This window comes from Myxocyprinus asiaticus, chromosome 6, assembly GCF_019703515.2.
Source record: "Myxocyprinus asiaticus isolate MX2 ecotype Aquarium Trade chromosome 6, UBuf_Myxa_2, whole genome shotgun sequence".
In the NCBI taxonomy this organism is placed as follows: Eukaryota; Metazoa; Chordata; class Actinopteri; order Cypriniformes; family Catostomidae; genus Myxocyprinus; species Myxocyprinus asiaticus.
In genome coordinates, this window is record NC_059349.1 from 36,904,384 (window position 1) to 36,931,341 (window position 26,958).

Genomic DNA, 26,958 nt, shown 5'->3' on the forward strand with positions numbered 1-26,958 from the left:
TTTACTCTTTATATTAACATATATATTAAAAAGTGACAAACAAAAATAAAATGTATTGTATTAATATATTATTTAATAAAAATAACAAGGCCCAAGTATTTTAAAAGTTCATATGTGATGTTGTTTCTGCGACAGCCCTAGAGCCCTGACGCTTGCTGTTTACGTCAGTGTCCGAATTTACTCACTCATTTTGTTCACTCACTGCTGAGATGTAGTGCACTCACTGCTGAGATATAGTGCACTCACTGCCATTCACTATATAGGAAATAGTGAATGAGTGAAAGATTTCGGACACAGCCACTCTCTTCGCCATACGATCACCTCACGCCCACACATCTCTAACACGCCCCTCGCTTTGCATGCCCAGAAATGCTGTCTGTTCGTGCTCCAGTTGTCAATAACGTGAACGGCAGTGCAAAAGGCATTTATTTACACTTAACTTGGATGTTTACATAGATTTATACAGTTAATCAGCCCGAAGTAGCTGCAATTGTTTCCAGTATCCCTGCGAGAGCATGGGGTAAATGAGCAAATACATTTCATTATATGTCGGACAAAGTGCACTGATATATTACTGCAGATTTAAAAATGTACACTTAAAAACTGATGCCATAAGAGCCCAGTTACAGAATCACCCTGAAAATGACCATCACCATGTCACAGAAAAGTCCGTGTTAGCATTAGAGCCACAACTTACCTCGACTTACTGCCTTAAATTGAAGCTGAGATTTAAATCTTGAAATATCAGCTTGTCTTGGTGTTAAATGAAGGCATTGCATAACAAAACTATTCTTTTTTCACTGTGCGGAGCGAAGAAAGTGTTTCACTTTGAAGAGCTTGATGCTGCAGCAGTGATGGACTCGGCTTGAGTGACGGTCTGTGACAGCGTGCGCAGCTGTGTGAACTTCCACTGTTGTAAAAGTCCCACTCAATAATCTCTCAATAAATTTCACATTAACTAAAATTAAACCCTGTAATGTAAGGACAGGAATGCCGCCCATTGTAACGAAGTAAAAGTAAAAAAATTTCATTAGAAATTTACTTGAGTGAGAATAAAAAGTACCCACTTTTAAATCTACTCTAAAAGTACATTTTTTTCCAAAAAGTTACTCAAGTAAATGTAACGGATTATATGTAGCGTGTTACTACCCACCTCTGCAAACCTGCATGAGTTCTTGCATTCAACACAATCTTGTTTCTAACCAAAAACCCATCGTATGCCTTCAGAAGACTTGGATTATGACAGATGGGTCACATTGACCATTTTTAATGATACTTTTGGGTCTTTTTAAAGTTTTAAAATTAAACACTATCCAATACACTGTATTCAAAAGATGGACCACAATATTCATTAGGTGTGTTGCACTTAAGAAAGTCATATGGGTCTGGAACAACATGAGGGTGAATAAATTATGACATCATTTTTGTTTTTGATGAACTATCCCTTTAAACATTTCAATAAGCATATTATGTGACATCTTTTTTGGAAATACCAAGCCAAAATTCATCTGTCAGCGCTCCAAAGCCTTTAATATACTCCCTCCAGCGCCTCATGAAATCTAATTTGCCAGTGTTTCGTCTCTGCAACACCTGTAGTTAGTACAAGGAATAAGTTATCAGAAATAATACTCTCATACTGTAGATACAAAATGAAAACTAAACAAACTAAATTGCTCTCTTTATAAACAATACCATGCCTTCCATTTTGTGAAGTCATCTCACAATTAAATATTTTCAAGGAAAAAATAATAATGGCACACTCACAATCCAGCCCCCACCATCAGTTGTCATGTCACAGTACACCTGCATGCTTCTGCTATGGTTGTTATTAATGTAGATTGTATAAACTCCACTCTCCATGTTTCCATTCTTTAGAATCTGAATGCAGTCCATTGGGAACTGATAGGCCAGACCCACTATAAATAATGGCAATACAATAAATGGTATGAGAAACTTGATTTCAATAAAGCACATTAGACACACACAATTAATAATAACACATTTCTGAACTGGGTGATATGCTGATACAATTGGAGGAGAGTACTTTGATTTATAAAAATTGATATAACAGTTAGTTCCGGTCCTCAAATCTGATTGGCCAAGCTGTGTCCCAAGAGTGCCGAAATTTAGTAGTATAACAGCACTATTTGTATCACTCAGCTTGTCTGTGTTTGTGGCTTTCCAAACAGTGGTAGGAGACTTCGATTCATTGTTCATTTAGATTTATTTTACTGATGTATTTGGTTAACATTTCTGTATATAATTTTTTTTCATGTCAAATTAGCAATTTTTATATTATTTGTGCTATTTCTGAGTCATTGGCTCAACTGATTCATTAAAAAGCACGAGTCGTTCATTTAACAACCAAAACAATGGAAGTCAGCGAGAACAATTAATTCACATAAAAGATTTGTTCATAAACACTGATTAGTTTACAAACAAAACACCACTAATGTAAGAACAGTGCTGAGAGTGAGTTGTGTTTGATGCTTTGGCCTCTTTAGGAAATTTTTTCTGGTGGAAAAGAAATACACAAATTAACTGGCCAATTTTTTTACGCTTTTCAATAGCCTATTTTTATTATTATTATTATTATGTTGTTGAACTGTTTGAAGTATAAAAGCAACATCACACTCGCAATCATACTATCGGTGGTCAGAATTTCAGCAAAGATGCTGAGAACAACATGGGGTCAGAAATGAGTGACAAAAAAAAGTTACAAAAATGCTCCTGAAATTCAAAATACGGTGTCCCTGCTATGAATGTATCAGTAACATCTTATGTATTTCTTAATATTTTTCTCTTGACCTATTATACATATTGAGTTCATGTTAATTTAATTTTTAGGTAATACATTCTCAGTGTAATTATTACGATGAGCATTTGTAAATAAATGTATTAAATTGACGTATAGTATATGATATAAAAGTATGACGTAGCATATTTTTATGTGGTTAGAAAAAAATATGTCCTTAAAAAAATTAAATTGCCCCTGAAAATCAAGTCCAGGGGCAAATATTGCCCCCAATGGTAAAGTTAATTTCTGGCACCTGAACAACAGCATTCTTGCTTGTATGATATTGTTTAAAATGAATGAAGCAATAAGGGATATGTATAGAAGTTTATCAGCATAGAACTATAAACGTTTATGGTACATATAGACACTAATCAGCGTTCATTACCTGTACTAAATGTTACCTCCACCACCCTACTCCTCTTTGTACCCCTGTAGGCAATAAGGGTGACAATGTACTTTCTCCCCATTGCAAGGCCAGATAGAGCAAATCTATTTTCTCCTGCAGTCAAAGTTTTTTCCACAGTCTATAACACAAAAATGAGAAAGCATACAAACAAATTAAGAATTCAATGTATCCACAATAGCAAATATCTCCTAGAAACTAACAATTCAGTATTCAGAGCAATGCAAAAATAGAAAAGGGATCTTAAAAGAATAACGTCATGGTTACTTGTGTAACCTCCGTTCCCTGATGGAGGGAATGAGACATTGTGTCGATGTAGTGACACTAGGGGTCACTCTTGGGAGCCCGAGACACCTCTGGTCTTTGAAAAAAGGCCAATGAAAATTGGCAAGTGGTATTTGCATGCCACTCCCCCAGACATACGGGTATAAAAGGAGCTGGTATGTAACCACTCATTCAGGTTTTATGCTGAGGAGCCGAGACAAGGTCCAGCTATTTCAGCGGGTAGTTCAGCATTGTGGCAGGAGGGACACAACATCTCGTTCCCTCCATCAGGGAACGGAGGTTACACAAGTAACCATGACGTTCCCTATCTGTCACTCACTCGACGTTGTGTCGATGTAGTGACACTAGGGGTCCCTATACGAAACGCCACAACTGGCTGAACTGTGTTACGTGAACTGGCGGTGTGTGACGGGCAGACCACTGTGTGCCTCATAGCCAGCACACCAGGTCGACACGTAACTTCCCCAACATAGTTATGAGTGTCAAATGGCCCTTTGGGGACAAGTCGACTACCCAAAAGATAGAGACAGGCTAAACCAGTCGTGGCCTCTTTTCCCCTTCTTTTTAATCACTCCCTAAAAAAGACCGACCTCACTCTCCGAGTGACGAAGGTCACGGTGCGGTCTCTCGGGCGGACGATGGCCACATTAGTGGTCCAGTAGCGCCACCTTTGGCTCCCGGTTCAGAGCCGACTGGGCTCTGAACCGGGAGGAGCTTGCTCTTTTCCCAGTTGACCCGAAGCCCTAGTCGGCTGAGGTGTGAGAGCACCAAGTTCCTGTGTGCGCACAACATGAGCTAGGATTAGCCAGTCATCGAGAGAGTTGAGAATGCAAATGCCCACTTCCCTTAACGGGGCAAAGGCTGCCTCTGCGACCTTCGTGAAGATGTGAGGGGACAGGGACATGCCGAAAGGGAGGACCTTGTACTGATACGCCTGACCCTCAAATGCAAACCGCAGGAAGGGTCAGTGTCGAGGAAGGATCAAGACGTGGAAGTACGCGTCCTTCAGGTCTACCACCGCGAACCAATCTTGATGCCGTACGCTCGCCAGAATGCATTTTTGTGTCAGCATCTTGAACAGGAGTCTGTGTAAGGCCCGGTTCAGTACTCACAGGTCCAAGATTGGCCGCAACCCACCGCCTTTTTTCGGTACGATGAAGTAGGGGCTGTAAAACCCCTTCTTCATCTCGGCCGGAGGGACAGGTTCTATCGCACCCTTCCGTAGGAGGGTAGCGATCTCCGTGCGCAAGATAGCAGCGTTTTCATCCTTCACCAAGGTGAAGTGGATACTGCTGAACCTGGGCGGGCGCCTGGCGAACTGAATCGCGTAGCCAAGTCAGACGGTCCGGACCAGTCATCGCAACGGATTGGAAAGCGCAAGCCATGCGTCCAAGTTCTGCGTAAGGGGGACCAAGGGGACAACGTCGTCGGACGTACCGGCAGGTGGGGCCTCACGGCGGGGCGGAGCTCGAGGTGCCACACCATGTTGTGGCCGTGCTGAGTCTAGGGACGTCGAAGAACTTACATGGCTCCTTGTGACCACCCCTGGAACAGCCTGGGATGGGGGAGAAAGAGACCTGTCCTTGTAACCCGTGGAGACTGCCACATCGGAGGCGGCTGTGGGCCACAGCTGGGCGCTCAGGGGCGGGAAGACCACCGCTGGAGCGCCAATCCTGCAAGGAAAAACCTGTGGACGGTAGTCGTGATGATGACCGTGCACACTGGGTATGTGACCCAGGGAAGAAGGAACTGCTCTTTTGCTGGACTGTTGGGTACCGCAGCCACTTGGGCATGCAGCAAAATCAAACAAAAAGGCAACAAAAAATTCTCCACCCGGCCCTCCACCGGGGGATGGAGTGGTCTTCTTACCAGCTCCATGTGAGTGGGTTTCTTCATCCTTGGGTCGCCCGTCTCAGGGGCGCTTTGACGACCTCCGTGGGTTCTTAGCGGCGAACTGTGAGACGGGTGGCGTCTCCTTCCTGCGGTGGGCTCCACGCTGGAGCCGGGCTGAAGGGGCGGGCTGCGGCGGAGCCTGTGCAGTCACCACAGGGGGACGCCCTTGGCGACGAGCAGACGGGGTGTGGGATCTTGAGCCGCGCCGGGGCAGGATATGCTGGAGAGCCTCCGTCTGTTGCTTCACCGCCAAGAACTGCTGGGCAAAGTCCTCGATGGTGTCGCCGAATAGGCCAGCCTGGGAAATGGGGGCAGCAAGAAACCGTGTCTTGTCGGCCTCACCCATCTCGACCAGGTTGAGCCAAAGGTGGCGCTACTGGACCACTAATGTGGCCATCGTCCGCCTGAGAGACCGCACCGTGACCTTCGTCACTCGGAGAGTGAGGTCGGTCGCCGAGCACAGTTCCTGCATCAGATCTGGGGCAGAACTACCCTCGTGCAGTTTTTTTAGCGCCTTGGCTAGGTGGACTTGCAGGAGAGCCATGGCGTGCAGGGCAGAGGCGGCTTGTCCAGTAGCACTGTAGGCTTTAGCCATCAGGGACGATGTGAACCTACAGGGCTTGGATGGGAGCTTAGGGCGTCCGTGCCAGGTTGTGGCGCTCTGCAGGTATAGGTGCACCGCGAGCACCTTATCCACCAGGGGAATCGCCGTATAGCCCCTGGCCGCCCCGCCATCGAGGGTAGTGAGCACGGGGGAACTGATTTCGTCAGCTCCTCGTGCACTTCCGGGAAGAAAGGCATTGGAGCGGGGCGTGGCTGCTTTGAGCGGCGCCGCGAGCCCAGGAACCAATCATCAAGCCGCGAGGGTTCAGGGGAGAGTGGATGGTTACACTCTAACCCAACGCTCGCAGCCGCCTGGGAAAGCATGTCCGTCATGTCTGCATCAGCTGAGGCTTCTGCGTCCCACTGGAAAAGCCCGCTCTCCGATGCTGCGCTCGAGAGCTCATCATCTTCGCGGGCTCCAAACAAGAGGCCAGACTCGCCGTGAGACAAGCCAGCGGACTCATCCGGAAGCTCGACTGGGGCAGACGAGCATGCTGGGGAATGGGAGGTCCGCGGGGGGATACCCGGTGGAGGCTATCCCATTGGGGTCCCCAAACCGCCTCCGTGTGGGTCACACCCAGACACGAAAGACAGCGATCATGACCATCCAAAGTTGTGAGATAATGACCGCAACCAGGAATAACACACAATCGGAAAGGCATCTTTAAAAAGACGCGTCTTTAAAAAGACGTTCCGTGTGTGCTGCTCTTTTAGAGAAATATACTCTTTTATAGAAATAAACTCTTTCAGGAAATATACTCTTTTTTTTCTGCCGAAGCGCCCAGGGGCGTTCTCTGCAGTGCACCAGTGCAGAGGAGGGCACTGCAGAGGAGGGAGAAGCCGCTGAAATGCTCCGTCAGATCCAGCAGAGGTGAATGAACAGTAGTAATTCAGCTCAGTGAGCATGACCGTTTGGCTCCGAAGAGAAAATCTGAATGAGTGGTTACATACCAGCTCCTTTTATACCCGCATGTCCGGGGTAGTGGCATGCAAATACCACTCACCAATTTTCATTGGCCTTTTATCAAAGACCAGAGGTGTCTCGGGCTCCCAAGAGTGACCCCTAGCGTCACTACATTGACACAACATCGAGTGAGTGACAGATAGGGAACTATCAATCTCCAATTTCACTTTCACATTCTTCTTCTTTTGTTTGTGGCGATTTACATTCTTTATGCATATCGCCACCTACTGGGCAGGGAGGAGAATTTATATAAAAAAAGGACTTAAATAATTATCTGTTTCTCACCCACACCTATCATATCTCTTCTGAAGATATGGATTTAACCACTGGAGTCGTATATATTTATTTATAAATATATGCATGTATGTGCTTTATGGAGCTTCCAAATTTTGGTACCCATTCACTTGCATTGTGAGGACCTACAGAGCTAAAATATTCTTCTAAAAATCTTTGTTTGTGTTCAGCAGAAAAAAGAAAGTCACACATCTGAGATGCATGAGGATGAGTAAATTATGAGATAAGTTTCATTTTTGGGTGAACTATCCCTTTAAATTGTTTGTATGTAGAACAAACCTGCATGCTGCCATCCTCGGGCCTGTAAGTCAGGATGTAGCCATCAATTTTAGCCTGAGGAGCTTTCCATGTTATAGTAGAGGTTTGCGTCTGAACGTCAATGGCTTTGAGATTTTTGGGTGCATCAATCTCTGAGGATCAACAAACAGAGGGCTCAGTCAAATGGAGTTTGTGTGGAAACATGTGTGATTAAACTGTGTGGAAATAATCTGAATGTGACAATACTCAATCTTAATGATTTATGAAAACATTAATGGATTTTAAAAATCTGTCCTTAAAACTATGAGGTTTAATGTACCAATTAATGCATAATACATTTATGAATACTTCCACTTTAAAGGAATAGTTTACTGAAAAATGAAAATTCTGTCATTATTTACTTACCATGTTCCAAACTTTTATGCTGTTATTATGGTGTTTTTCGTCTTTTTTGGAGCTTTTAATCAAAGCTTTAAACCAGAATAATTAACTGTCATTGCACCATAATAAACAGTATGTGGGTTTGAAACAACATGAGGGTGAGGTTGAGTAATTATGACAGAATCTTTCATTTTTGGGTGAACTATTCCTTCAACCTCTATTTGCAGATTTAATTCAGTTATCTGCTGAGTAAAGACATTGGCAAAGACCTTTGTCATGCTTCATTTGGCATTTGGAAGCAGAAGTAGAAAGCATGAGCACAGAGCCATACTGCCTGCTTAAATCAGATAACCTGTTTCAGCCTCAGTTGAGGCTTTTCTGCTAGAGCGAGAGCCTTTCACAGCCCAGACGTAGACTGTGTAGACAATTCCCGGCCTCAGTCCAGTGAACCTGTAGGAGGTGCTGTCAGCTCCTACTTGAACCTCCTGACTGGAGCCATCAATAGAGCTGTAGCTCAGCATGTAGCAATCAATGTCTGCCTGCACCTTGTCCCACGTCACCAATGCTGAGTCCTCCGTCACCTCTCTGGTTAAGAGGTTAGTAGGAGCATCTATTTCTAAAAAGCAATTTGTACAAAAAGGTTAATGCATTATACAGTTGTGCTCAAAAATTTGCATACCCTGGCAGAAATTGTGAAATTTTGGCATTGATTTTGAAAATATGACTGATCATGCAAAAAAAAACTGTCTTTTATTTAAGAATAGTGATCATATGAAGCCATTTATTATCACATAGTTGTTTGGCTCCTTTTTAAATCATAATGATAACAGAAATCACCCAAATGGCCCTGATCAAACGTTTACATACCCCTGAATGTTTGGCCTTGTTACAGACACACAAGGTGACACACACAGGTTTAAATGGCAATTAAAATTGCAACTAGTGTCTGTGTATAAATAGTCAATGAGCTTGTTAGCTCTCACATGGATGCACTGAGCAGGCTAGATACTGAGCCATGGGGAGCAGAAAAGAACTGTCAAAAGACCTGTGTAACAAGGTAATGGAACTTTATAATGATATGAAAAGGATATAACAAGATATCCAAAGCCTTGAAAATACCAGTCAGTACTGTTCAATCACTTATTAAAAAGTGGAAAATTCGGGGATCTCTTGATACCAAGCCAAGGTCAGGTAGACCAAGAAAGATTTCAGCCACAACTGCCAGAAGAATTGTTCGGGATACAAGAAAAATCCACAAGTAACCTCAGGAGAAATACAGGCTGCTCTGGAAAAAGACTGTGTGGTTGTTTCAAGGAGCACAATACAACGATACTTGAACAAAAATGAGCTGCATGGTCGAGTTGCCAGAAAGAAGCCTTTACTGCACCAATGCCACAAAAAAAGCCCGGTTACAATATGCCCGACAACACCTTGACACGCCTCACAGCTTCTGGCACACTGTAATTTGGAGTGACGAAACCAAAATAGAGCTTTATAGTCACAACCATAAGCGCTATGTTTGGAGAGGGGTCAACAAGGCCTATAGTGAAAAGAATACCATCCCCACTATGAAGCATGGTGGTGGCTCACTGATGTTTTGGGGGTGTGTGAGCTCTAAAGGCACGAGGAATCTTGTGAAAATTGATAGCAGACAATTTGCATTCTTCTGCACAAAAGCTGCGCATGGGACGGTCTTGGACTTTCCAGCATGACAATGACCCTAAGCACAAGGCCAAGTTGACCCTCCAGTGGTTACAGCAGAAAAAGGTGAAGGTTCTGGAGTGGCCATCACAGTCTCCTGACCTTAATATCATCGAGCCACTCTGGGGAGATCTCAAACGTGCGGTTCATGCAAGACGACCAAAGACTTTGCATGACCTGGAGGCATTTTGCCAAGACGAATGGGCAGACATAGACAACTATTACAAAAGACTGCATGCTGTCATTGATGCTAAAGGGGGCAATACACAGTATTAAGAACTAAGGGTATGCAGACTTCTGAACAGGGGTCATTTCATTTTTTTCTTTGTTGCCGTGTTTTGTTTTATGATTGTGCCATTCTGTTATAACCTGTAGTTGAATATGAATCCCTTAAGAAATAAAAGAAATGGGTTTTGCCCGCTCACTCATGTTTTCTTTAAAAATGATATAAAATGATAACTGGTATATTACCAATTCTCCAAGGGTATGCAAACTTTTGAGCACAACTGTATGTTGGTGTTGTAAGCATGAAGGACGAAAAGGTATTAGTGAGGATGAAAGAAAATTGGTCTATCTCCATTTTCTTTTTTTCTTTTTTTTTGGTGGGGGTGTACAGTGAGGATAGAAGCCAAACCAGTGAAATTACAGATAAAAGATAATTTTTTCCTTGTGAGAAGAGTTTTGTCATGTGATTTAAAGGTGCTGTAAGCAATTTTAGCCAATTGTTAACTTCCACTAGACAATGAATTAGACCTAGGACACCTATTTTAGTGATATAAAACAGGTAGTAGGGACATTTGATGTAGGATATTAAAAAATTGCATACAGCACCTATAATAAAACAGACAAGAGACATCTGTATTCAAGAGAGTAGATGACTCCTGGACTTAGACTAGTGAACCTGTAGGTGGTGCTGTTTACTTCTAGTCAAATGTCCAGAACATCACTTCCATCAACAGAACTGAAGCTTTGCCTGTACTGTAGCCATTGATGTTCTCACACTTCACTGGTCAAAAGGTTAGTAGGAATATGTAATTCTTAAAAGACAATTACACATTGGGTTAAAGGTGCAGTATGTAATTTCTGTGCCACTATTGGCACCAAATGGAATTGCAATTATATTCCATTGTTCATATCTTAAAAGTAATTAGATTACAGTAACTAATTACTTTGTAATCGAATACACCAAACACTGCCTATAATTCAGCAGAAAATAATTCAACATTACACACATCACTTTTAATGGACATTTCTACATTAGAGCCATGCAGAATTGGGCAGTTTGTCTGTTGAAACATAAGGCTGCATGTCTGAGTATAGCATAAGAACTCTAAACCACTGGAATTTAGGGAGTGTCATTTTTACCCATAGGACAAGTCAAATGTGACTGAGCATCATTTTTATTCTGCTCATCGGAACAAAGTATCTTACGCAAAGAGCAATTTCAGGCACAGATGGCATGTCCATGGACTGCTCATGGGCTGTGTGATGCATATTGCTCACAATTATGGCAAAATAAGAGCTTTCTCAAAATAGCAAGCTTCAATTTGATTGCCTGGCTTTATGTAATTTCTGGGAATAATGTTTACAAAGTACCAGACCCCTGTAAGGTAGTGCATCAGAGGACAATGTCATTGTTGGATTCAATGAAATTTATAAGGTCTGTGCCATCGTATATTTGAAATATATTCTGTTGTGTTTGGGGTAGAGGTTGACTGATAGTGGATTTTGCCTATACCGATAATTAAGGTGGTGGAAAAGGTTGATTACAGATTAATTGGCTGATAGTTTTTAGAAACTGATTCATATTTTCTTAGTCGGCACAGAGTAAAAAAGTACAAAATGAATTAAATCCCAGATGTAGTTTATTTTGTAACCAAAATCCCAAGAAAAAAAAGAAGATTGAGTGCACACTGGGGACCTTTAATATAAAAAAAGCCTGGAATACACCATGGACTCTTATTTTGAAATGACGGAGACTTGGCCCCATTATAATGCTCTATTTGTAATATTTACCAAACTAAGCTTTTTATAGCCTATAAATTATCATTATTCACAATATATGAAGTTTCAGACACGATGTATGTGCTGATGAGGGACGTTTTCATATAGTTGCATTTTTCTTTGCATGCCCTCGCTTCATTTAAAAAAACTGCTACTATCGGCATATATTTTTGCCAATAACCAATAGTTCCATAAAGCACTGATTAATCGTAAAACTGATATTTAGGTCTACCTAGTTTGGGGCACTTAATAACAATAAAATGAGAGATATTTTACCTAAACGTTAAGGACAAACAAACTGTAATTGGTTGTTTTACTTTCTCGCTTAAGAGGGCAGTTCTCGGCCAGAATAAGCCGCAAAGTGTATCAAATTTTATGCTGATAGTCAAAAGTCTGGCTACACAAGATAACACATTTTTGCTGATGTAAATTATAAAAATTCACATTTGAATGAACTGAAATAGTAACAGCCTTATTTCTTTAAACAGATAAACTGTTAAAACAGAGAACTCCTGTGTTAGTTTGCATGTGCTCAATCAGGAAGATACAATTCTGAAACCTGTTTCTGCATCCGTAGAGCTCTTTTTGCTAGATCGCTGGCCCTTGACAGCCCAAACATAGATTGTGTAGACAACCCCTGGCTTCAAACCAAGGAAACTGTAGGAGGTGCTGTCAATTCCCACTTGAACCTCCTGACTGGAACCATCAATAGAGCTGTAGCTCAGCATGTATCCATCAATGTGTGCCTGCACCTTGTCCCACGTCACCCTTGCTGAGTCCTCTGTCACCTCTTTGGCCATGAGGTTAGTAGGAGCGTCTATGTCTAAAAAGTCATTTATAAAAGAGGTTAATGCACCAATATTTCTGCATTAAAGCCATGCATGTATGGACAGTGAAGCTGGGGAGATGTAAGATGATGCATGTCCATGTAAAGGAATGCATCACTAAACCAGGAAGGTAGTCAGTTTATCCATTTAATACTGGGTCTAACATCTCATATTAATACAAATGGCTATGTATCAAGGCTATTAAGAGCAAATACTATTTTTTTCCTATCACATATTTACCTCTTGGATCAATATAGTTTTTTATCTGTGATGTTGGTTGCTCTTTAAAAAAGTTAGGCAAAATTAATAACTTTAATGTAAATTTGGAAATGCAATGTGCTTATGAAAAGTGCAATTTTCTCAAATTAGTTCTCAACAGCTTGATTAATGCACAGTATGTTGTGTTGGGACGTTCCAATTCATCACTAAACCACAAAGGCAAAAATAATTTATTTTTGTGAAAAAATAATACTATAATGAATTAACAAGATGTTCTACAACAGCATGCTTAAAAGCAAGGATTAAGCATGCTTATGGGAATTTATACATATAATATGTATAATTTTTACACTGTGAAAATTTTTCTTGTAAATTCATATATATGCCAGCCATACTGTTAAAATGTGATCTAACTAATCTCATTGTACCTGTACAATGACAATAAAGAGTTTGACTATTGACTATTGATGATAATCACGATAACAATCACATCAATGACAGTAAAAATAGTGATGACTGTAAGGGCCTGTGTACTGACCAATATGTAAAGTAAGTACCACAGTTGTGGAAAAGCAGACCTTTTTAAGTAATCACGCAGCATTCATGATAGAATGACAAGTCATCAACGCTTTCTGTATCAACTGTGGTCTCTTGCAAAGCAGAGTTGTACCATCTTACAAACTCAGAATAGGCTAGACAGGTAGACAAATATGCTCAGTGAGTGCTATTGGTATTCATTTAGCATCTATATTTGCTCACTATTGTTGTCTAAATATCTGCTAACATGCTGCCTTTGGTTGTTAACAAGCAAAAATATGTTAGCAAGCAAGCTATAGTAACAATCTAATGTTACACAACTAACTGGTTACTGAGCTAATTAGCTTAACTAACTGCCATTATTGACCAATTAACAGAGATGCTACTACCCTTATATACAATTTTATTTCACATCAAACGTGAATTTACGGCGCAATTAAAATTTTTAATAGAAACAATGGATTCCTATGAAGCCATTCACACCTAGCGCGAACATTCGAGCCATCAAAGTGAGGTTTTTTTTTACTGTGAGTGTGTCAATTCTTTTTTTCTTCACCCCGCAATGATCATTGCTATGATCAATAAAATATGAGCTTTGGGTCACATGTCAAGAGTCGCTGCGGTTACCAAAACCAGCGTTAAAGTACAGAAAGCTGTTTTAACCACCTATATTTAATGCTGAAGTAGCTCAAGGAAGAAATCATGAACCAGCAATGAGGATGTGTATTTAATTTAGATCAAATGCCTTAAAAACGGAAACATTTCTTTTTTTTTTTTTTTTTTTGTATTGTATGGGTTTCTTTTAACATGAAAATGATATTCCTGCATCACTGCCTTGCATCCCCTTTAAAAACAACTCTTTGTGAAAAACTAAATCTTTTGTGGATAGTATTCTATATTGCTGCATTTTTTTGCATTTGCATTTAATCCCAGATAGCACACATACATCTCTGAAATGTCTGTTTTAGATATTTTCATCTGTAAAGCATCACAATCTAATTAACATCTGCTAAACATCTTAAAAAGATCTGATTTAAAAACATTCCAAATTATAAACACACATCAATTAGACTTCTTATGAGTTTTCTTATATGTCTAATATAATAACTATTGCACCATCTTAGCCTTTGTATCACTTTTTTAGTAAAAACTTTTACGGATCTCGAGTGTTTTTATTATTATTTGTGTTTTATTGTGGATTATATTGTGTTTTATTATACTGGTTTTTACTGTATAGACTCTTGGAGTGTTTATATGTCATCTTGTTTAATTTGTAACATGCAGGGTTTGAGCAAATGTATAATACAAGTAGTGTATGTGGCAATAAGATACAATCAGTATTGTTTCAATTGACAACATTTGTTTTAACAGTCATTATCTGTGTGCATTAGTGATTTTAAACAAAACATGACACAAGCACTGTATATTCAGTATGCGTGGTAGTGGCATATATGCAGGTGAATTGCAATAGTTTGTGAATGTGTCTTGAATGTTTTCCTTCATGTTACGGAAATCAATAAACTACTCTAATCTTGTCAACGCTGCTGCAGCTTGTAGAGAGATGTGTTATATTTTTTCAATTGGCTTGCTAGAGAACTCGCTTGCTTTTCTTTTGTATTGTGATTAGGGCTGAGTGACATGTCTTAAAAAATTATCTCAATATTTTTCAGCCTATTGACGATATTCAATATATATCTCGATAATTATGTATTTGCTCTAAAATGGCTCAAATGTGTTTTTTGTTTTTTTTGTTTGTTTGTTTTGTTTTTATCAGAGGAACCATCATTTCATCCAAACAGCCATTGCAGCCAAGTAGATGAAATATTTTAAAGACATTAACTAAAAATCTAATAATTAGTTTTTCATTAAATAAACACAAGGGAGAATGAAATTCAATCATTTTCATTGATATGCATTTTATATTTATATTTCATACACAATTATACATAGTAGCTTAATAAAAAGCATTATTTACCTTCAAATGTTTTTACTAATATGTTTTTTTCCCAATTAGTAGCCGTTTTTAAACCATTAAGATTCCCTACTTTCATTAGTTAGTTTAGAAACACCCATCCTTGTTTGGAAATGCCCACTGATTTCTACACTGAGATTCCGTACTTTATTGGATAGTTTAGAAATGCCCATCCCAGTTTAAAAATGCCCACAGATTTGAAAACACTCATTACTGTTCTGCAGAGACCTACGCTTCCTTCACTGACTTATTTTTGAAACCCAGTTGAACATTGCATAATACAAAATTATTACTGTGGGACACGTCAGGTTGATTATTAAAATATAATGGTGAATTATCATTATTACTCTGATTATTAGATTTTTATTATACAAAAGTAATATATTTCTGTCCTGTTTACTTCACCGTCACCTGGGGGCTTTTATTTTGACACCAAAATGCTGTCATATTTACTTCAACTTCACAAAGAGCTTTTATTGTGACAGAAAAAGCAGCGTGTATTTGACAGTTTACAAATGTTCCGCATTTCCTGAAACACTGTATTCTTCTACTTTTCTGTTATTCTGTGCCACGTTTGTAGATTTGTATAATAATTTGTAACTGTTACTAATGTTTGGAATTGCGTGAATGCTTGAACCTGCTTTACTTTGATTTCACGCGTTCACACAGATCAGTGTGTCACTGGTTTGCTCTGAATCTCACACAGACCATGTTTATCTGTCTTTAAATCACAGCCTTTTGTGGATTAATAATCACATATGACCAACTTGCCATTTTGATGTTATTTTGTTTAATTGTGCAGCCCTGAAAGATCGTGAAATTAGTCTACTGATGCGCTCTTTATGAAACTTAATGGCCAACGGAAAGCACATTAAAATCTTCGCGATATTCACGATATTGGTCAATTTTACATAGTCAGCAAAATTATCTTGATTATATAGTTAATATTCTATATATCGCCCTGGCCTAATTGTGATTCCACAGTTGTTTACAATTGAACTTGTTAAGTAGTTCTTCTTCTCATCCCTGATGGGCGCAGGGCAGACCAGCTGAAAGGTGCTTTGCCTACCATACCGGAGTGAAATTGCTTGTTGATTAGTGTCACCTATTGTAAAGGTGTGAAAGAATCTTGTGAATGGGTCATTCGTCTGTAATTCGTTTTGCATTATAGCGTCACTTTTAGTATTAAGTTAACTAACAAATGTTGTGTAGTACTATGTATCTGTACATGGTTTTGCCTAAACATTTAGGCCCTATAGCTAAACCACATTAGTTTTCTCAAAAAAATAAAAAAATAAAAATAAAAAAAATAGCTAAATGTTTTGTTTAATTTTTCAAGGCTAATCTAAACTTTAGGTTCCCGCATTTCAGTAAGTGAAGTGTCAAATATTCCACAGATCTTCCCACATATATTGACAGACACATATGTTATTATTAAACATTTTTGAGGTGAAAAAAACACAAGAGGTACAAAACTTGAAGTACTTCAGCTTTTTAAATGCAAATAATACCATCTGTGAAGCATTCTGCAGTTTGAGGTTTTGAGTCCGTTTTTTTTACACTTTGTCACTTGTGTTCCCTCAAAAACCCCACAGATAAGTGCATACATTCTGCACAATGTAATTACACAAGAGAACTACACAATTAGGCTTACACTATAGTTAAAAGATTTCTAATACTTCTAATGCTATTTAGACACTGTAATGTGGACAGTCAAAACAATGGTCATGGTAACCTAACAGATGATACGCGTGGATAGAATTGTTATATATCCAAGTGCTTCTGTTTAGGTTGTGTTTCCTGACTCTGACTGTCAGCTGGTAATGTACTTAGACCATCTGGTTTATCGTCTAAAGCAGCATTCGCAAGGGAAATACCTCTCTGTATCTCTGTTACTCACTAACTTGACATTCTGTGGAGACATCTCCTGATTACAGGGTTGGCAATAATAAGGAAATAAAAAAACAAAGAGCAGCACTTTTATACGTGTGAATGATACTTCATCTTGCGAAGGAATGAAGACACCAGCCAACATCATAACTCCAGTTACAATAGGCTGTAGACATTGCTCATATGGTTACAACATGGTCAAATTGCAAAACAATAGAGATTCCAGTGGTAAGAAACATTTAAGTCAAATCAAATCAAAATGTATTTAGCGAATACACAACTTTGATTTAATGTGATTTACGTTCTTTGTCATCCATTTCTTTTCTGCAGTGACTATCTCTGCTGAAAACACAAACAGCTTAAACCAGACTATGTTGGTTTGCTGGTCTTAGCTGATCTCCTAGACAAGCAGTTCCAGTCAGGCTGGTCAGATTTGTTGTTTTTAGATGGGTTTTGGGGACTTGTCAGCTGGTCAGTCTGAGAGACTAACTAGACCAAATTAAACCAGTTAGGACCAGCAAACTAGATTAGGCTGTTTTTGTTTGTTTTTTCAATAGGGATGCTGAAAAAAAAGTCTTGTTAAGATTGCATTGTCAGAGAGAAGAAAATCTCTTTCAAAATAAATAAACAAGCTTAGAAGGAAATTCATGGGAAAAAACAATGAACATCTAAGAATGAGAATGCCACTCTTCCATCCATGGAGAAGCTAGACAGATCAAAGCATAGTGGTAGTATCCCTAGATGAGGAAATAAAAACAGTGAGGGAAACGCCCAACATCCTCAGGCAGAAGGTGAACAGCTTACCCGTCTCGGCCTCAGTCATGCTCTTCCTGCTTGATTGAGATCCCTTATAGGCCCAGAGGTAAACTGTGTACAGTACACCCGGCTTCAAAGAGGTCAGCTGGTATGAGATAGTGTCTGCTCCCACTTTCACCTCTTGGCTGGTGCCATCAGCAGAGCTATAGGTCAGAATGTAGCCATCGATCTCAGCCTGAACACCATCCCATGTCACAGTTGCAGAGTTCTCCGTCACCTCCCTGGTTATCAGATTGGTTGGGGCATCAATATCTGTAGGACAGGTTCATTTATACATCGGTTAGTTCCAGTCCTCTAATCTTGAACAAGAAGCATTGCAAGAGTGCTGATACTTAGGCCATGTCCACACTAATACGTTTTAGTTTGAAGACACACTGATTTTACTACTTTACACCTCTCAACAACACTGGAACAGCGTTTTCTTCCACTGAAAAAACGAAGACTTTCAAAAACACTTTTCATAACTACATACTCTGGAAAATGGTAACGTAAGGAAAATGAAAACAGAAAACGCTGACATTAGGAAACTGAAAGCAGAGTTTTAAAACTTAAACAAATTAGTGTGGACGTATGTACTCTTAGGCCACGTCCACACTGCAAACTGATTTTGCTGCCTTTACAGTGTTTTCTTCCATGGAAAGCAGAGACTTTCGAAAATGCTCTCCAGAACCTCTTATTCTGAGGAAAGGTGACTTTAGGAAACTGAAAACTTAAACAGATAAGTGTGGACGTAGTCTTAGCCCATATCCACACTAATATATTTTAATTTGGAAACGCATTGATTTTGCTCTTGAAAATGCTCTCCATAACCGTATACTCCGGAAAACAGTGACGTTAGAAAACAGAAAACAATGATGTTAGGAAACTGAAAAGAGAGTTTCAAACTTAAATGGATTAGTGTGGACTAATCCACAGTGGAACGGCATTTTCCTCCACAAAAAAACTAACTTTCAAAATGTTTCAGACTTGGAAAAAAAGCTCTCTAGTAGCGCATACTTTGGAAAACGATGATATTAGGAAACTGAAAATGGGGTTGTCAAATGAAAATGAAATAGTGTGGACGTGGCCTTGGTATAACAGCACTGACACTTCACTTTTTGTATTACTCCACTTATCTTTTGTCGGGACATTCCAGACAGGCTGTCAGTGGCTTTGTTTGGAGCTATTTTCATTAGCGGAGCAAAACTAGAGAAAATAACTGGCCATATTGTCCAAATTGTAAGTTACTTGATATTAACTTTTTGTTTTTAGAACTGTTGTGTAAAATTGTTGCAAAAATATATGCCTACGGCCAAATCACAGTTCTGAAGATATTCAGTACAACATCACTCTTCCTTGTGTAATAATGCTTAAGTAAGGCATTGAGATATAAAATGCAACACTGCTTCCACTTTAATTTAACTGAGGTCTTAACATCTATTCCTTTCAAACTTTGAGAAGAATATACTGTATGCATGCGAAAGATGAATAACTGCAGGAACAAGATGCTGTTGAGATTTTTATATAAATATCAGTCTTATGGATTTGCAATTATCAAGACACGAAGAACTGAGGATGTGCACAGGGTCATTTAGGCAGTGCAGTATGCATTTGTGAGAGCTTCCACTGGAACTAAGAGTGTTCCCATGCAATGCAATAGAGGAAGTGAAAAAACAAGGAAAAGCAATCATCATTTAGGCTACCATTCTGTGATTCCTGCAAGGTTAGCCCAATGTCACCATGCTATCAGCATCATGACAACTGATTCATGATGCCTTCTAAGATTGCTAGAATCCACAGCTCTTATTTTATGCTCTGTGATTTCCAAGGTAGGTTTATCATTTTTGACTTGTCTGGGTTTGAAACATGGACCAGAATACAAATCAACATCCCAAACTAGACGGTAGACAACACAAACTCTAATCACAATTCTGAAACATTCAAACCTTCATGATGCTCTGATTGCTCTAGTCAACCACAAGCCATCAAATCATTCACTTTGCAAGTGATATTTGTAGGGGATACAACAAGTGCCTTATTGTTTAAACACATGTTGTCAAAAGATGTGCTTTATCAAACAGAACAGGGCCAGACTGATGAACTGCCAAAGGTATCTCTCTGTTCCTGACTCTAGACATGGAAGTATGGTTAGACTGGAAAATAACAGATATTGAATTTCTCTGGACATGCAGTATCTGATATTTATAGGATTATTCTCATAGCTTTGTAAACTCCAAACACAGCTTGTGGCTTATCCTTTATGCAAAACAGTTTATCCATCATGAAAATGATGGCAGAACCTGGGGCCTTTGGACAAGGTCTACAGTACTTCCATGAGACATACATTTTAGTCACTGTGAATATGCTTTGGTATGCAGGAAAACTGCACAGCAAAGGGTGCAATTATGCTACCGATTGAGAGTGCATTTGTGTCATCTGCATTAGTACCTCATAAGCCTAAATAGAAGACCTTTGCAGTATGAAAAAAAGAGTGTCTGACTGTGGTGAATGATTTCAAGATAGAGTTGGGGGGCAGGATATACATGGCAGTGGAAATAACCCTATCGCAGGCTACTGTGCAATGATCAGAATCAGAATCAGAATGAGATTTATTGCCAAGTATGCTTTCACATACAAGGAATTTGTCTTGGTGACAGGAACTTCCAGTGTACAACAATACAAAAACAATACAAAAACAGCAGCAAGACATAGATAATAATAATAATTTTAAATAAAATACACACACATACATACATACACAAATACACATGGGTAGTGCAAATCTAATACAATCTGTTATGTACAGTGTAAATACAAATCTGTTATGTACAGTGCAATTATTTTATTTTATTTTTTCAGAGCAATGAAATGGCAGAAGAGGTTGGATGTGTTGGATAAATATAAGAAAGACTAAACTGTGTATTGCACATAGTTATTGCTCAATGGGGCAGTTAACTGTTCATGAGATGGATAGCCTGAGGGAAAAAAAACTGTTCCTGTGCCTGACGGTTCAGGTGCTCAGAGCTCTGAAGCATCGGCCAGAAGGCAACAGTTCAAAAAGGTAGTGGGCAGGGTGAGTGGGGTCCAGAGTGATTTTTTCAGCCTTTTTCCTCACTCTGGAAGTGTATAGTTTTTGAAGGAGGGGCAGAGGGCAACCAATAATCCTCTCAGCAGTCCGAACTGTCCTTTGTAGTCTTCTGATGTCTGATTTCGTAGCTGAACCAAACCAGACAGTTATTGAAGTGCAGAGGACAGACTCAATGACTGCTGAGTAGAACTGTATCAGCAGCGCCTGTGGCAGGTTGAATTTCTTCAGCTGGCGAAGGAAGTACAACCTCTGCTAGGCCTTTTTCACAATGGAGTCAATGTGGGTCTCCCACTTCAGGTCCTGTGAGATGGTAGTGCCCAGGAACCTGAATGACTCCACTGCTGCCACAGTGCTTTTTAGAATGGTGAGGGGGGTCAGTGTTGGGGAGTTCCTCCAAAAGTCCACAATCATCTCCCACCGTTTTGAGCGTGTTCAGCTCAAGGTTGTTTTGACTGCACCAGACAGCCAGCTGTTTAACCTCCCTTCTGTATGCAGACTCATCATCATCTCGGATGAGGCTGATGACAGTGGTGTCATCTGAAAACTTCAGGAGATTGACAGAGGGGTCCTTGGTGATGCAGTCATTGGTGTAGAGGGAGAAGAGTAGTGGGGAGAGCACACATCCCTGGGGGGCACAAGTGCTGATTGTACAGGTGCTGGAAGTGAATTTCCTCTCAAGTCTCACAAGCTGCTGCCTGTCTGTCAGAAAGCTGGTAATCCACTGACAGATAGATATGGGAACAGACAGCTGGTGTAATTTATTCTGGAGTATAGCTGGGATGATGGTGTTGAAAGCCGAACTGAAGTCCACAAAAAGGATCCTTGCATATGTCCCTGATCTGTCCAGATGTTGCAGGATATGATGCAATCCCATGTTGACTGTATCATCCACAGACCTGTTTGCTCGATAAGCAAATTGAAGGGGATCTAGAAAGGGTCCAGTGATGTTCTTCAGGTGGGCCAACACCAGTCTCTCAAATGATTTCATGACCACAGACGTCAGGGTGACAGGTCTGTAGTCATTAAGTCCTGTGTTTTTGGTTTCTTTGGGATGGGGATGATGGTGGAACGTTTGAAGCAGCATGGGGCTTCACACTGCTCCAGTGATCTGTGTGAAGATGGGGGCCAGCTGGTTAGCACAAGATCTAAGACATGCAGGTGAAACGCCATCTGGGCCCTGTGCTTTCCTTATCCTTTGTTGTCGAAAGACGCGGCTCACGTCATCTTCACAGATCTTAAGTGCAGGTTGAGTAGCAGGAGGGGGGAGGAGGGTGGTTGCAGGAGGTGTTGGTGTTTGTGTGAAGTGAAGGTCAGAGTGGGTGTGGGGTGTGAGATTGGGCCTTTCAAATCTACAGTAGAACACATTCAGGTCGTCAGCCAGTTGTTGGTCCACCACAGGGTTGGGGGCAGGAGTTCTGTAATTCGTAAATTGTTTCATGCCACTCCACACTGATGCAGGGTCGTTAGCAGAAAACTTGTTTTTCAGCTTCTCAGAGTATCTTCTTTTAGCCACTCTGATTCCCTTATTCAGTGTGTTCCTGGCCTGATTGTATAAGACTTTATCCCCAACTCTGTAAGCATCCTCTTTGGCCTGACAAAGCTGCCTGAGTTCCACTGTAAACCATGGTTTGTCATTGTTAAATGTTAAATAAGTCCTAGTAGGAATGCACATATCCTCACAAAAACTGATATATGATGTAACAGTATCTGTGAGCTCGTCCAGATTGGTGTCTGCAACCTCAAAAACACTCCAATCAGTACAGTCAAAGCAGGCTTGTAGTTCCAGCTCTGCTTCGTTGGTCCATCTCTTTACAGTCCTTAATACAGGCTTAGCAGATTTTAATTTCTGTCTGTAGGTTGGAAGAAGATGAACCAGACAGTGATCAGATGGTCCCAAAGCTGCTCTAGGAACAGAGCGATATGCATCCTTTATTGTTGTGTAGCAATGATCCAGTATATTTCTGTCCCTGGTGGGGCATGTAATGTGCTGTTTGTATTTGGGCAGTTCACGTGTGAGGTTTGCTTTATTAAAATCCCCAAGGACAATAATAACTGAGTCCGGGTATTGTTGTTCCATGTCTGTGATTTGATCAGCCAGCTGTTGCAGCGCTGCGTTCAAACACGCGTTTGGCGCGATATACACACTCACCAGCATAAATGAGGAAAACTCCCGCGGCGAGTAGAAAGGCTTACAGTTAATAAAGAGCGCTTCCAAATTAGGACAGCACATCTTCTTTAATGTTGTTACATCTGTACACCAACTTTCACTGATGTAAATGCATGTTCCACCACCTCTCGTTTTCCCCGTTAACTCCGTGATGCGATCTGCTCTGAACAGCTGAAAGCTCGGCAGATGTAACGCGCTGTCCGGAATGGCTTCACTCAGCCAGGTTTCTGTGAAGCACAAGGCAGCAGAGTTTGAAAAGTCCTTGTTTGTGTGGGTGAGGAGATGTAGGTTGTCCGTTTTGTTAGGGAGAGAGCGGAGATTCGCAAGATGAATGCTTGGCAGCGTTGTTCGAAAGCCGCGCCGTCGGAGCCTGACCAGCGCGCCTGCTCATCTCCCTCGCCTGCGTCTCATAGCGCGTTTAAACAACAATGATAATACCACTGATAAAAAAAATTTCATGTAAGAAATAAAATAATAATCCATAAATGACTTCAGTAAAAAATGAAACATACACTAATGATATAGTTACACTGTACTGTACTGTATATGGGAGTTAGTACCCTGTTTTGGAATTCAAAGTAAGAAGACTCTTCTGAAGTTAATAATAGCCACTGCTCGAAGCAAAAAGAACACCTTAACTTTGTTGTTTTTATATTAATGGTTCGAATGGTTCTTAATGTTCCACTTCCAGGACATTACATTCCTACACTAAATTGTTATTTTATTCTATGTATATATATATATATATATATATATATATATATATATATATATATATATATATATATATATATATATATATAATTTTAATGGAAAAAGAATGTAAAAAGTATGATTTACCTTATTGTTAACTGTGAAAAATTTTGTTATGTTTAACAAGACAATACATGTACTTTTTTGGTAAACTACTGTTAAAATTATGTGGGAAACGGTAGAGTTATGTGCTCCATCCTATGACTCATTTCATTGCAACAAATTACCCATTAACTTCCCTTGTAGTGCCAGAACTATTCTCTGACTGGAGGAGGTGAGAACTTAAAAAAACAATATATAAAATATAAAAAGTGTATTAAAGGGAAAGGTCACCCAAAAATTAATATTCTCTTATCAATTACTCACCTTCATGCCATCCCAGACTCTTTCTTCTGCAGAACACAAAGATTTTTTTGAAGAATATTTCAGCTCTGTAGTTCCATAAAATGCAAGTGAATAGTGACCAGACCTCCACAAATCCCATAAAGGCAGCATAAAAGTAATCCATATGACTCTAGTGGTTAAATCTATGTCTTCATAAGAGATATGATAGGTGTGGGTGAGAAACAGATCAATATTTAAGTCCTGTTTTACTATAAATCTCCACTTTCATTTTCTGAAAGTGAAAGTGGATATTTATGGTAAAAAAAAAAAAAAAAAAAAAAGGACTGAAATATTGATTAAACCACTGGAGTGGTATGGATTACTTTTATGCTGCCTTTATGTGATTTTTGGAGCTTCAAAGGTCTGGCCATCATTTACTTGCATTGAAAGGACCTGCAAAGCTGAAATATTCTTCTAAAAATCTTTGTTTGTGTTCAGCAGAAGACAGAAAGTCATACACATCTAGGATGGCATGAAAGTAAGTAAATTTTGAGAGAATTTTCTTATTTGGCTAAACTATTCCTTTAAAATCTGTGGCAAACTGAACTTCTTCAATTGTAGAGGAAACATCCCCTATTTAGTCTTTTTGTCATAGAGTCTTTGCATGCAATTTAAAGTTGCGTATTTATGATTCCAAGAAACTTGAAAATCTCAACAGTGCTGCTCAAGTCATTGATGCAAAAAGGAACCAAACTAAGGGCCCTCAATCAAAACTATACATTTCAATGTTCATCCTCAGATCAGTCTGAATGCTCTTGTTTCAACATTTGGATGCTTTGTAGGGATATCTAATTCAGTTGAAAAATATAAGGAATTTCAATTCTTTAACAGTGTGTATGGTTGCCCTCAGTTGTAGAGCACCACATGGCATGAAGAACAATACAAGCTATGGTTGAGCTGTAATGCACAGGCACAATATATGCCATGTCTAAGAGGAAGCATTGAAAAACCATTTCCCGTTCCTACAGTTTACTAAGAGTGGGAGTAACTGGTGCAGTAATTCATAAATTGCTGAGTAGAGGGAAACTGCTGTCTACTGGAGGCCCCTCTAATGGTTGCTGTAGCTGTCGGGGGCAGACTCAACGGATGTAGTTCTGCCTTAAATTTAAAGTCAGGTGTTCAATTCTCGCTTACAATTCTCGCTTGTGTGTGTGTGTGTGTGTGTGTGTGTGTGTGTGTGTGTGTGTGTGTCTACAGCAATTTCAGATGATTATTTAGAAGAAAACAAATTTGTGGAATAACACATCAGACTAAACTTCTAGTGGACCCTTAAAATGATAAAGTAGTTCACCCAAATATAACAATTCTCTCATCATTTACTCACTCTCATGCCATCCCAGATGTCTATGACTTTCTTTTTTCTGCTAAACACAAACACAGATATTTAGAAGAATTTTACAGCTCTGTAGGTCCTCACAATGCAAGTGAATGGGTACCAAAAATGTTATGCTCCAAAATGCACATAAAGGCTGCATAAAATTAATTCATAAGACTTTCAGTGGTTAAATCTATACCTTCAGAAGCAATATGATCAGTGTGGGTGAGGAAAAAGATCAATATTTAAGTCCTTTTTTTGCAATACATTCTCCTCCCTGCCCAGTAAGTGGCGATATGCACAAAGAATGTGAATCGCCAAAAACAAAAGAAGAATGTGAAAGTGAAAGTGAAAATGGAGATTGATAGTAAAAAAGGACTTAAATATTGATCTGTTTCTCACCCACACCTGTCTCGCTTCTGAAGACAGATTTAATCACTGGAGTCTTATGGATTACTTTTGGCTGCCTTTATGTCCTTTTGGAGTTGAGTGAACATTGTTTTTTTTTTTTGTTTTTTTTTGTTTTTTGTTTTACAGTGAATCTTTGTTTGTGTTCTGCAGAAGAACTACATTTACATTTAGTCATTTAGCAGATGCTTTTATCCAAAGTGACACATCTGGAATGGCATGAGGGTGAGTAAATTATGAGAGAATTTTCATTTTGGAGTGAACTATGCCTTAAAGGAAAATGTTAAATCATTTGGGACCATACTGAGGCAATTCACCACAGAGATTAATTGTCTCGAGCTACTGTATTGCCCTGTTTATACTTGGTATTAAAAGGATTAGTATACCCACAATCAAAATGATGTAATAATTTACTCTCCCTTATGTTGTTTGAAACCTATATGACTTTCTTTCTTCTGTGGAACACAAAAGGAGATGTTAGGTTGAATGTTAGCCTCAGTCATCATTTATTTTCATTGTACAGAGAAAAAAAAGGTGCAATGAAAGTGAATGATGACTGAGGCTAACATTCAGTCTAACATCTCATTTTGTGTTCCACAGAAGAAAGAAAGTCATATGGGTTTGGAACAATATGAGGGTCATTTTTTGGTGAACTATCACATTAAGTTCTGTCTTGGGTGATCCAGTCACAAGTGGTCAAATGAGACACATCACTGTTCACACCTGGTACATAGTAACATGCATATTAAATGCATTTTGAAGGGACATTCTCTGATTTCATGGGCACAAAATAGAACTGGAACACTGAGATGGATCTTAATACTACTTTTTTTTTTTTTTTTTTAAGTCAAGATGATCATAACTACAAAGCAAAGAAACTCGTTTCTGTGAAGGGATTAGCTCTTTGGGGCAAATTTGATGTTAGGTGTTGGCAACCTGATAAGGATCAAATGAAGAAGCACTAAACTCCAGGCTTAAACTCATTTAAGGTTGCCTGGAGGCTCTAACACAAGGACCATC

General features: G+C 39.6%; 1 protein-coding gene across 1 annotated transcript in view; it reads right to left on the reverse strand.

Annotated features, from left to right (window-relative positions):
- LOC127442219 (tenascin-N-like) overlaps positions 1-26,958 on the reverse strand; it is a 58,556-nt gene that overhangs the window by 9,656 nt on the left and 21,942 nt on the right. Inside the window, exons 7-13 of the mRNA XM_051700085.1 lie at positions 17,833-18,096; positions 12,143-12,406; positions 8,231-8,494; positions 7,519-7,649; positions 3,183-3,321; positions 1,765-1,916; positions 1,494-1,590 (exon numbers count right to left, since the gene is read on the reverse strand). Of these exons, the coding sequence (XP_051556045.1) occupies positions 1,494-1,590; positions 1,765-1,916; positions 3,183-3,321; positions 7,519-7,649; positions 8,231-8,494; positions 12,143-12,406; positions 17,833-18,096 (1,311 nt within the window). The remainder of the gene's footprint in view (positions 1-1,493; positions 1,591-1,764; positions 1,917-3,182; positions 3,322-7,518; positions 7,650-8,230; positions 8,495-12,142; positions 12,407-17,832; positions 18,097-26,958) is intronic.